The following is an 11,582-nucleotide window of genomic DNA, read 5'->3' as shown; positions in this document are numbered from 1 at the left end:
ATATCGAATAAATAGTTATCTCCTAAATATAATCACCAAAATAATATGTATATAAATCATTATTGCTGCATATTTATGTCAGGTAATTGTATTAATTAATGGCTTTGTCTTAAATGTTTCCATGGATTTAATTAATGAACTTGTTTTTTTTTTTCAGAAAACAAAATAAAGAAAAACCTCCAATATTGTGCACGGTAAGGTGTTAAGGTTTGATAAAGTTTTTATTTGATGAGAGTAGTTTATTAAATACTATAAAAATAATTGTCAAAAACCGTTAAATTTATTGGTAGAATTACGAAAATAATTCATCTATCAAATTTATCATTGAAAATAATTTAACAATACGATCTTCGTCGGTAATTAATTACCATCATAATCCAATAATAATTACCACAGATTTCTGGTAGATTTTGTGAAGTGGGTGGACAAAAAATATAGTTGATTACTAGTAAAAATGATCCGCTGATAACTTTGGTGTCATACTATATGATTTTGCATCGATTTACTGTTAGATTTTTCTTTTAGTAAATCTGATGGCAACTTCAATTATTTTTTGTAATTTTTCTTGAATTTGCTATAACTTGATAGTCAACAATTGATAGTTAAATTCTAATTAATGAAAATTAAATATGATTTTACTGAAAATAGTAAACTATATAAAATGTGAAATATCAAGTGTAGGTACAGAATAAAAAGTCAAATAAATAAGATATAGTCAAATAAAGCAAACCAAAACGCTAATCACTACAAGTCCTAATAGTCATCGTTGTCATCTCCCTAGTTCTACTGAGACGGCGGTCTAGACAGTGGTGTCGGTGCTTGTCCTGACTCTTGTGTGGAAGATAAGAAGCCCCCTTCAACAGCGTCGTTGCCACCAGCGTACATCTGCTTCTGGTACACCACCATCTGGCATTGCATCTACTGAATATGCTCCAGCTCCTACCTGAGCTCCAGCCTCAGGGACTGTCTCTGCATCGCGAGTATCTCTCACTGCCATGCATGTGAGGATCACTCTATACCTCTTCTCATACAGATGTAGTTGTTGAGTTTGGTCGTGAAGACTCTGGGTGAGATTCTGATCCTGCTCCTACAAATCGCCAGTATGCTTGGAATTGGTAGGGCTAGTGGCAGAGGCGGACGAAGCCCTCAATGTGGAGGTGCAGAGGTTGCTGCGAAGAACAACCCTATCGCATAAACGCGATTCTTATACGGCTCAGATGCAATCTCAAACCACACCAGATAAGGATCGACTACTAAAGCAGATGAGTTGTTGTCATCCTCCCCACTCTGCTGAGATTGTTGGGTCACAGCGTAATATATGCGTGTAAAATTCCTGCGTATCACATTATATACAAAAGTGATTAGGATAATAGTTAATTGAAAATGAATACATATGGGTATACTGTTCGTGTAGGATTCCTGCGTATCACATCATATGCAAAAGTGATTAGGACCACAATTAATTAAAAATGAATATATGTGGGTATACTTGAAGGTCTCTGCCATCGTTGCATCACGATTCATCGACTTAGAGTACACATATTAAAATAAAAGGTTAAATCAAGTAATAATTACATTATATGTCAAAGACAAACTGACTATAACAAAATAAAAAAAGTTACATACCAGGCTAGCTGTTGTCTTCATTAAAGTCACTGACCTACGAGTATATTTTGATGAATCGGACGATGCCCTGTTGGCCCTATTTGTGGCTTGGCAATGTCTAAATTTCTCATCAGTCTTCCGCCAATATATGTAGAGGGTCTTCTTAATGTCCATGTGGAGCCATTGAGTAAGGTAGTCGCGCTTCTCACATATTTTCTCAAGCATTTGTTGAAACCGTCGAGCCATGTGATGGTCAAAGATCTTCTTGATCATGGTATTATAAGTCTTTTTTCATGTAAATTTCTCTTGTACAAGAAAATATTTAGCACTAGTTAATCGAAATGAAATACATAATTAAACGAAAATAATAATATAAACTAACTAAATTTTGAATTTGTAGAAATTTTAATGCCCACTTATGAAATCATCATTCTCTGGTTACAGCAACGATCTTCTTATAGTTCGGCCAAATGTGGTCGTACATTATCTTAATCACATTTGTATGCTCCTATGTACATGCATTATTATCCGGTGCAAACTTATCAACAGAGAAATTAAGATTTGTAAATACAAATTTGGTTTAAGGACTTAAAATTAAATTTTATTTGAAACTAATTAAAATAGTACTCATGCGGTCAAATCATCAGGCCAAATCGTCATCCTAATGACCAACGACGGTTTTGGAGGATTTGGCTAAGAATCATGTGAGGATTCTGACACTATCGTGCCTGTCATTGGAGGTAGCGTTGTCGAAATAGAGGAATGCTAAATGGGTGGAGGAGATGAAGAAGTCCACTCTGGTAAAGTAGTAGGACGGCTTCCTAGTGGAGGCAGAGATGATGCAGTAGGACCACCTAATCAAAGTTAGGGACCATGATAAAGGGCTGATTCTATGCACCCAGTGTCTATGATGTCCTAGGAGTTGCGAAGGTAGAGGGTGATGAGGGAGAAGTCCCAAGAATGTCATAGTTACCCTCCCTCTACCACGACCACGAAGCCAGTCTGAAGCACATTTGCCTGTCATCATGTCTACTTAAAACAATATAATTATATCATAATCTAATTTAACAAACACATCACAATTCAAATCACATATTGACACATTTTTTTTAAAATCATATTTTGACTCATTTACTTTCAATAATAATATTGGTGGTCCACATCATGCCAAAAATCACATGCCGTGTTCATTTACTCTTGAATTCATAATTGGATTCATATATCTTTCAAAGACAACTCAATTTAATCTCATACTTTATTGTTAGATAACTAAATATGTCCTTCTCTTCTTAACTTTCTCAAATCGACCCAAATGATGCTTAGATTTATCCTAAGACTCAAACCACACTTTAAATCAGACGAAATCCATTCTTTTCAAATCAATAAAAATATTTTGAACCTTAAATCATAGGTTTAAACTTTTATTAAGTATGGGTATAAACTAATTGTCAATTAGTGCCCTTTAACTAAGTACATAAACTCTTTAAATTACTTTATCTTCAATAGGTCAACGACCTACATTCTAAGTCCCAATTATATAAGTAAGATTCTTAAGAAAAGAACACTTAAATTTTGTACACTTTTACTAATTTATGTCACCTACAATTTGGAAAATTTTTTGACATATTAATTTCACCAAATTTCATAAAAATAAAATCAAATTAAAAAATACAATAATATATCCAAAACTCAAATCTCGTTTATCAAATTAAAGAACTAAAGTCCTTTGGATATTTATATTTTACAAGTAGCATTGCTTAATTCCCCAAACCCAAATAAAAAATATATATCATGATTTATCAATATCCCAAGATGTCCTTTTTTAAACTTCTTCAACGTTAATAATGATAATCAAACTAAATTTATAAAAATAGAGTTCAACATAATACATGTTCAACTGCTACATTCTCTTTAACAAATTTAGAGTCAAATTCTATGTAAATCTCGAAGTTAAAGTCAAATATTCAAAATAACCTTAGGGTTTAACTGCATTAAACTAATTAGTGAGTTCCTAGAAACAGTGATGGTGCAAAAGTTTTTTCCAGTGTGATAGTGACAGCACAGATAACGCAATGGCAGTGGCGATGACCAACCTGTAGAGCTGCATTTAGGATTTTTTTTTAAAAAATTGCGAATGGAAAATAGGATATAAAAAAAGAGGAAAGAAGACAACCTACTTGGAGAGAAGAAGGAGAAGCTCCAGCGAGCAGCAATGACAACAACAGAGGTAGTGAAAAAGCGATGGAGACATAACAAACCATGCGACGCAAGGAGTCCCAGCCTAGTCCATGTAATTTTTGGAGGCTAGTGGTAGTGGCTGGCATTGGCAGATGGAGCTACTAGAGGTGGTTTGGGGAAGAGAGAGAGAGGGGGGGTGGAGAGAAAGGAGGAGGTTAGAGAGAGCATGTGTGTTTCAAAAAATAGGAGTTAGGATGTGCGACTTCAATTTAGAAAATGAGATATACTCGTGAATAAAGCAGCATGAATTCGTAAAAAAACGTAAATCTATCAGAAATGATTTGAACTGACGAATTTATTGTCATGTTCGTCAATAAATTTAATGTTAACGTGCGACGTTAAATTCAACAGTATTTAACATTTTTTTATAGTGAAAATAAGTTTTTTAAAAGTTAACTTTTTAAGAATTGTAATATTTATATTTAGTAAATTAAATTAAAAATATTTTTTAATAAATACAAGTAATAATAATAATATTTAATAAAATAATTTTTAAAATTTAAAAAGACTATAATAAATATAAATATAAAAATAAATATAAATATTTATTAATATATAAAGTTACACTAGATTTTTTAATTTTTAAAAGAAGAAATTAATTTTAAAAAATTAATATTTTAAAAATACTAGTATCTTCTTAAAAACGGCAAACACAAGTCTATAATTTTCTTTACTTACCAACACAGAAAATAAAATAATTACACCTCTCAAAAAATCTTTATTAAATCAGGCCTTAGTATTGTTTATTGTGTGTAACAACTAATAACGAAGTGTTGCTAGCAAGTAGCACTTGCCTTTCACAGTTTCACTTGCGATTAATATATAACTCGAAAAGGGAAAAACAAGTTCGCTAACTGTGACTATTTTATCATATAATTGTTTTTAGATATGCATATATTCCAATAAAAAGTTTATAATGTAATTCTGAATTTTGTTTTGATATACGACAATACAAAAAATATATTTAGATAATTATTTCAATAATAAATTAAAAAATAGCTTCTTCTATTGATGTAATATAACGTTTTTTTGAAAATTATTTTACATACACACAAAAAATTAGTTATCATGTATTTATATATAAATATATATTATTTAATTTATTTTTAATTTATATTTTATATTTTTATATATATTTTATACGAATAATTGATTTGGTAAGTGATTTTATAGGCCTAGAATAATTATATTTAAAAAAAATGATAATTGTACTATCTTTTGTACACCCGTTTTATATATTTTAATGGCATAAGAAATAATCTTTTTATCTTTTTTAATTAATTACTTATCGATCATTTTTAATATAAAAATAGAAAGTGTATAAAAAATATATTGTTGATCGAAAAATATATTTGATTAAGGTAAGTTGGTTCAAAGTAGTAAAGAGGTCGAAGATATGAGCATTTTTCGAAAAGATACACGTGCAAGCATTGATTGGAGGTACTCGATGTGGATTCGATTTCGAAACACTCTATTGGATCGAACAGGCTTAATCGGTCAAGTGTTCGAAAGAGGTAATCGAATGGGTTATTTTAAAAATCAGATCGAGCGGTTACTTAACTGGAGAAGTTGAAAGCATTTACCAAGTGGGGAATTTATGAGTAAAGCATTCGTCAGCTAAAGGGAGGGAACGGTTACCAATGAGTGTGCATTTAAGATTGCATCTTGTAATTAATTGACAGTTACAGAGGTAGATTATAAATATTAGAAAATTTTAGGAAATAATAGTTGGAACTTTAACTCAGAAAACACTCAAGCACACTCATATCCTCTGCGAATTCCTGAGTTTGCGATCGAGTTTCTTTTCTATAGGGTTCCTTCCATATTTTTATCTTTCCAATTTATCTTCTTGTAAACTTTATTTTTCAAGTAAATTTATCTTTTAAGCATTTCTTTAATTTTCCTTGTCCAATTTATATTTCTGCACCTTTAAATTTTATGCTAAAGCCCTTTGACCCAGTCGAAGGCACTTTATTGCTTTCTTTAAGCTTTAACATAATTTTTCGATTTCAGTACATTTTCTTTTCGAAAACCTTATTTTTTTATGTCTTTATTATTTTACAAATTTTAATTTATTTTTTATCTCGATAGCCATCTAATCGAACACACTTTGATGCACTTTTAGAAAACTGGTACTTGCAAAGAGGAGTAGGTTTCGCTCGCAGACCATTAGATATCGAACTACCATTGATTTGCTAAAAATCGACAAAATAAATTGGCACGCCCGGTGGGACAGTTTTAAAAATTGAAGTGTGTCAAATAAGCATTTTACTGTCATTTGGTGTATGCGATTGAGAAGTGAAAAGATCATTCACATGGCGGATGAATTGTCAAATGTGAATGGTGGTTCACCCACCAATGATAACTTACCAGTAATTGTGCAACAAGCGGACATGACTTCACGTTCGGAAGGTGCAATTGGAAGTGTAAGTATAGCATTTACAACTATTCAAACTAGAAATGTTGGATGTAATATTTGTCCACGTGGTACTTTGCCACCATTCCAGCCTCCATTAACTGCTGATTGGCCTTCTTATGGCCTTCCTTCCGGGTATACCCCACCAGTGGGTAGTTTTGTTCCTCCCATTAGATTTGGGAGTGTAAATGGAGGGAATAATTCTCAAAACCCACAACAATATTTTGAGTATTCTCGTGATTATAATGTGGGCTCTACTTCAAATGCTGCTAATTCAATGGCAGTATATCGATAACAAGTAGAGGAAAGTCATCATGACTTAGTCAATTTGTTGACTTAACAAATGACTACAATTCTAAATCCTATGACGGCTAATCACGAATCGAAATTCGAACGACTTGCTAGACAAGTCGAATGTGTTACTTGAATCATAGATTATGAGGAAGGTGAAAGGCATAATGCCAGGGAAAATAATGAAGGATTCGGAAATATATTTCAAAATGAAAGCAATATTTTTAAAAGAGAAAATCCTCATATAGTTCTCCATGGTCAAAATGCTGATGAATTTCTAGCTAGATTACGTGCTAATCATGGCGGTGAACGTTATGAAGTCACCAAAATTGTAGAAGAAGTACTTAATCAAGTTGGTCTGAATGTTAGTTTTATGAATCGACCTCACTTTGTGTCTGCTTTCCCCCAAGTTGTTCAAACGGCTGAAGTGCCAAGAGGGGGTGTAGAATCCAAAAATAATCACAAAGTTTACTGGGGAAGTTGGAGAGTCAACTACTGAACATGTTGCTCGATATTTGGTCGAGATTGGAAATTTAGCTAGTGATGAAAATTTGAAAATGAAAACTTTTCCTTCTTCCTTAATGAAGAATGCATTTACTTGGTTTTTGAATCTTAGACCAAATTCGATAATGACATGGAGTCAGTTGGAAACTGCTTTTCACGTTCAGTTCTATCGAGGGGAAATGAATGTGGCAGTTACTGATCTAGTGGCTCTGAAACGTGAAGATGGTGAAATTGTTGATGATTATATGATACGTTTCAAGAACGCTAGAAGTAGATACTATGTTTCATTAGCTGAGAGCGAAGTGGTGAAAATAGCAACTATGGGACTAGAATTTTATATGCGCAAGAAGTTACTTAATGTGCATATCCCTGATTTAGCCCATTTGGCTGAAAAGGTTCGTTAGACAGAACTTATGAAAAAGGAGAAAGTGAAATATAGGAGTGAGAAAAGATCGAAGAGTAAACTATTTTCTCAGAAAGAGAAATTTGCTTATGTGACTATGGAGTCCTTAGAGGAGGAGCTCAATTTCGAAACAGAGGTCGATTTGGCCAAACTTAAGAAGGGCTCTCCATATGTCTGTTCTTTACTTAAAAAGCTTCCTAGTAATGAAAAGTCGAATGATTCAAAACCAAAAAGTGGAAAGAAATATAGTTTTGATATTTCAAAATCTGATCATATTTTCAATGTGTTGCTTAAAGATAAACAATTAATTTTGCCTGAGGGTAGGACTTTACTTTCGGTGAAAGATTTAAAAGGAAAACCTTATTGCAAGTTTCACCAAGCAACTAGTCATCTGACTAACAGTTGTCTTCATTTCAGGGAATTAATTCAAGAAGCAATAATGGAAGGATGGTTGAAATTCGATGATGGAAAGAAGGAAATGAAGGTTGATGTTGATCCCTTCGAGGCTGATGCCAATTTTGTAGAACCATGTTTTGGTGTAAACATGGTTGGCATGTCCTATGACTTTGATGTGGCTCTCGATGATTTTGAGTCACAGGTTCGATCTGTGTATCCTCAAGTAGGAGATGGCTTGCTCGATTTTTTGGTACAACAAAAGATTAAAGACTGGGACGTATCTCTGTGTCCACGGTGTAATGCTGTTTTTGATGCTGAAGCCACAGAAATCTTTGAAAAAGAAAGAATAAAGAAGGAGTTGGCTCATAGAGAAGAGCAGGCTTGACAAAGGCAACCAGTTAGGTGAATGGAGGGGCAAAGTTCTAAGACTCCTCAAGAAAATGTAGTTGCACCTTTGAGCCGTTCACAGGCTATAGGTGTTCAATGGATTCGGAACTATCAGGAGTTCCAGAAGCGGGATGCTCTTTATTGACGCAACCCACAGTGGGGACATCGGGGACATCCTCGAAACCAATATCCATACTATCTAGCTGCAGACGGCATGCAAATCGGAGCACCGTAGCTCAAGTTATAAGCAAGGTTCTGAAAGCCAAACTGGTCATCGAACCGCTCTAAGCACTGGTTCACTGGTTCATAGGTTTAACCGGTTTGACCGTGGTTGAACCGTAAAAACCGTTTTATAATAAAATAATAATTAAAATGTAAATAAGCACATGAAAATATAATTATAGTCTAATCTAAACTTTAAAATATCATTCAAATTAAAATTAATACATAAACCAAATGTTATAATCCCATTCAAATACAAATTCAAAGTTCAAAAGTGCTCAGACAACCAATCAAATCCAACATAGCATCATCAAAATGATCCAAGTTTGTCATCAATCATCAAAATCCTCCATAATTTGCTGCAGATTTGCCTCATTAATTTCATCACCTTCATTTCCACTACTTGGACCAGAAAAAGCAAGTGGTGCAGCATAAAATATACTAGTACTACCACCACCACCACCTTGATCTAAATCAGCATCAATCTCATCTAAGAAAATATAACACATTATCAATAAATTAAAGATAAAAGCTATTGTAATTTATTGTCTGATCAACATAATTTAAATAGTTTCAATATCGATTGGATCATATTGCGACTTTTCCTTTCTTTTTTTTCTTTCATTCCTAACAAATTAAATACAATAGATGATAAGCCTAGTATATTAGCTATACAAAATTATAAAATTAAGGAAATCAAAACATAAAATAAGTGAATAACTAAAGCTTATTATCAAACAGATATTATTACCAGGTTGAAGTTTTTTTGCAGCTGGAACAGCTTCAGGCCTATCAAAGCTTTCCTTTCGATCTCTATATAAGTGTATTTCTTTCATTGCCTCAACTGAATCTAAATTATTAACCTTGCAATGCAATGTAACAAGATCAAGTAAAGCTCGCATGACATCAGGTGATTCTCTATAATTTTCAGAAAAAAAGCAATCAGGATTCAAGAAATAGGCTGCTGTGTGAAGATTTTTTTTCAAATGTTTGTCCCATCTTGAGTTGATAATCTCTGTGTAAGGTTGATATGCACTCTTCCTATGCTTGAACATTTCTTTGATTCCATTTTCTGACCTCAGCATACCTTCATAAACAATTCCCAATGATGGTTTATCATCGGCATCCACAAACCTCAGCAATTTAATCAACGGACTCACAATTTGGCATACAGCAAAACAATCATCCCAAAATTTATTGTCTAGGATAATTGCACTCACAGCTCTACCATTAGCACTCCTTCCTAATTTGTGTCCGGTAAAGTGTGTATCAACAACCAATTGTTGTAATTCCGATTTGCGCTCAAAGATACTCATTAATCTGAGGAAGACAGTGGCAAAACGAGTTGGACCTAGACGAACAACCTCCTTCCAATTATCTTTTTGTCTTAGCCAGGACAAGAACACCGTATGATTATATACAAACACAGTAATCTTTGAAGCACGTGTTGCAAGGCTAGAAATATGTGGCATGCTGCTTATATCTTTTAGAATAAGATTCAAGCAATGAGCAGCACAAGGTGACCAGTGAATATTTTCAAATTTCTTACTAATAAGCCTACCAGCAGCAACATAATTCGCAGCATTATCAGTTACTACATGAACAACATTATCAGGTCCAATCCATTCAATCACCTCTGAAAACAAGTCACACAAGCTAGAAGCATTTTTAACTATACTTGAGGCATCAACAGATTTCACAAAGCACAACCCTTTCGAACAATAAACCAAAAAATTAATCAACGTTCTTTGCCTTTGATCTGTCCAACCATCAGCCATGAGAGTACATCCAGTTTCTTTCCAAGCAGACCTATAGCTATCAACAACCATTTGACACTCCCTCTTGAGATCGGCTAATAAGTTAACCCTTAAAGAGTCATAAGAAGGACCTATATAACCAGGCCCATAGCCAGCTACACCATCCAACATATCTTGAAAAAAAGGTGACATAACCGCATTGAAGGGAATCCTACAATCCAAAAGCCATCTAGCCACTCGCTTATCAACTTCATGAAGCGCCTCTTTGTTATGAAACATGCTTTTCAGACTTCGTTGACTGCCCGGAGTTGTTCTTAGTGCAAACATAGGAAGAATAATGGTTTTTGCTTTCTTTTTTGGATCGCCTCCAACAACCTCCTTAGTTGGTAACTGACTCGGAGTTTGTTGTTCCTCTTGTGCTATTGCTTCATCAATTGCATCCTCACACTCATCGGTACCCTCTTCATTGAAACTTACTTTCCTTTTACTAGTTTTACTTTTCTGAATCTCTTTCAATAAGCCTTCCATTTGTTTTTCTACATCATACGGGACCTTAGAACACTTCTTAATGTCTCCACCTATCTTCGCCAAATGCTTTTTCATTCTATTAATTCCCCCGCCCCCAAAAGTACTCAGACAAAATAAGCATTAGTAATGCGGTTTTCCATTTATATTCTGTAAAGCAATGTATCTCCAAGCAGGATCAGTTTTCCCCCTAACACTACAAGTTTGTGATTGATTTTCGTTACTCGCGGGAGGAGGAAAACGTTCATTCGAAGCAGAATTATTTTCAGCATTATTATTCCTAGGTAGGTCTTGATTGATACTTTCTTCCATACCTAAATATTACCAGCAATCCAACCCAATAATCTCAACTCTCAATTTCACAATAAATGAACAAACATCATCCAAAATCCAAAATCAGAGTATACAAAGTTACAAACAAGTACAACATCTCAGGTTCAATAAAATTTTTTGTTTACAAAATTAGAATTCAGTTCATCAGAGTTCAGTTCATCAGAATCAATGAAATCCCAAAATTATTTCATAACAGTTTCAGAGAGTAGAGACTCAGAGTTCAGTTCATCATAGCACAGTTCATCAGAATCAATAAAATCAGAAAATAAATTCATAACAGTTTACTCAGAGTTATCAGAGTTCAGTTCATAGTTCAGTTCATCATAGCACAGTTCATCAGAATCAATGAAATCAAAAAATAAATTCAGAACAGTTTCAGAATCAAAATTAGAGTTCAGTTCATCAGTTCAGATCATCAGTTCAGTTCATCAGAATCAATAAAATCAAAAAATAAATTCAGAACAGTTTCAGAATCAAAATTAGAGTTCAGTTCATCAGTTCAGAT

General features: G+C 33.6%; 1 protein-coding gene across 1 annotated transcript; it reads right to left on the bottom strand.

Annotated features, from left to right (window-relative positions):
* Positions 1 to 8,323: 8,323 nt before the first annotated feature.
* LOC110278523 (uncharacterized) lies at positions 8,324 to 10,822 on the bottom strand. Its single transcript, XM_021136783.1, has 3 exons — positions 9,214 to 10,822; positions 8,834 to 8,952; positions 8,324 to 8,443 (listed from the first exon to the last, which is right to left on the bottom strand). Exons 1-3 carry the CDS (start codon positions 10,820 to 10,822, stop codon positions 8,324 to 8,326), a joined length of 1,848 nt encoding a protein of 615 aa, XP_020992442.1.
* Between the last annotated feature and the right edge of the window lie 760 nt (positions 10,823 to 11,582).

This window comes from Arachis duranensis, chromosome 3, assembly GCF_000817695.3.
Source record: "Arachis duranensis cultivar V14167 chromosome 3, aradu.V14167.gnm2.J7QH, whole genome shotgun sequence".
NCBI lineage: Eukaryota > Viridiplantae > Streptophyta > Magnoliopsida > Fabales > Fabaceae > Arachis > Arachis duranensis.
This window is presented reverse-complemented; position numbering and strand designations above follow the sequence as displayed.

Coding starts and splice junctions, on each gene's coding strand:
- LOC110278523 (XM_021136783.1), bottom strand. CDS start 10,822: ATGAAAAAGCATTTGGCGAAGATAGGTGGAGACATTAAGAAGTGTTCT. Junction 8,953..9,213: donor TGCAAAAAAACTTCAACCTG/GTAATAATATCT, acceptor ATATTTTCTTAG/ATGAGATTGATGCTGATTTA. Junction 8,444..8,833: donor AAGGTGATGAAATTAATGAG/GCAAATCTGCAG, acceptor TGCCGTCTGCAG/CTAGATAGTATGGATATTGG.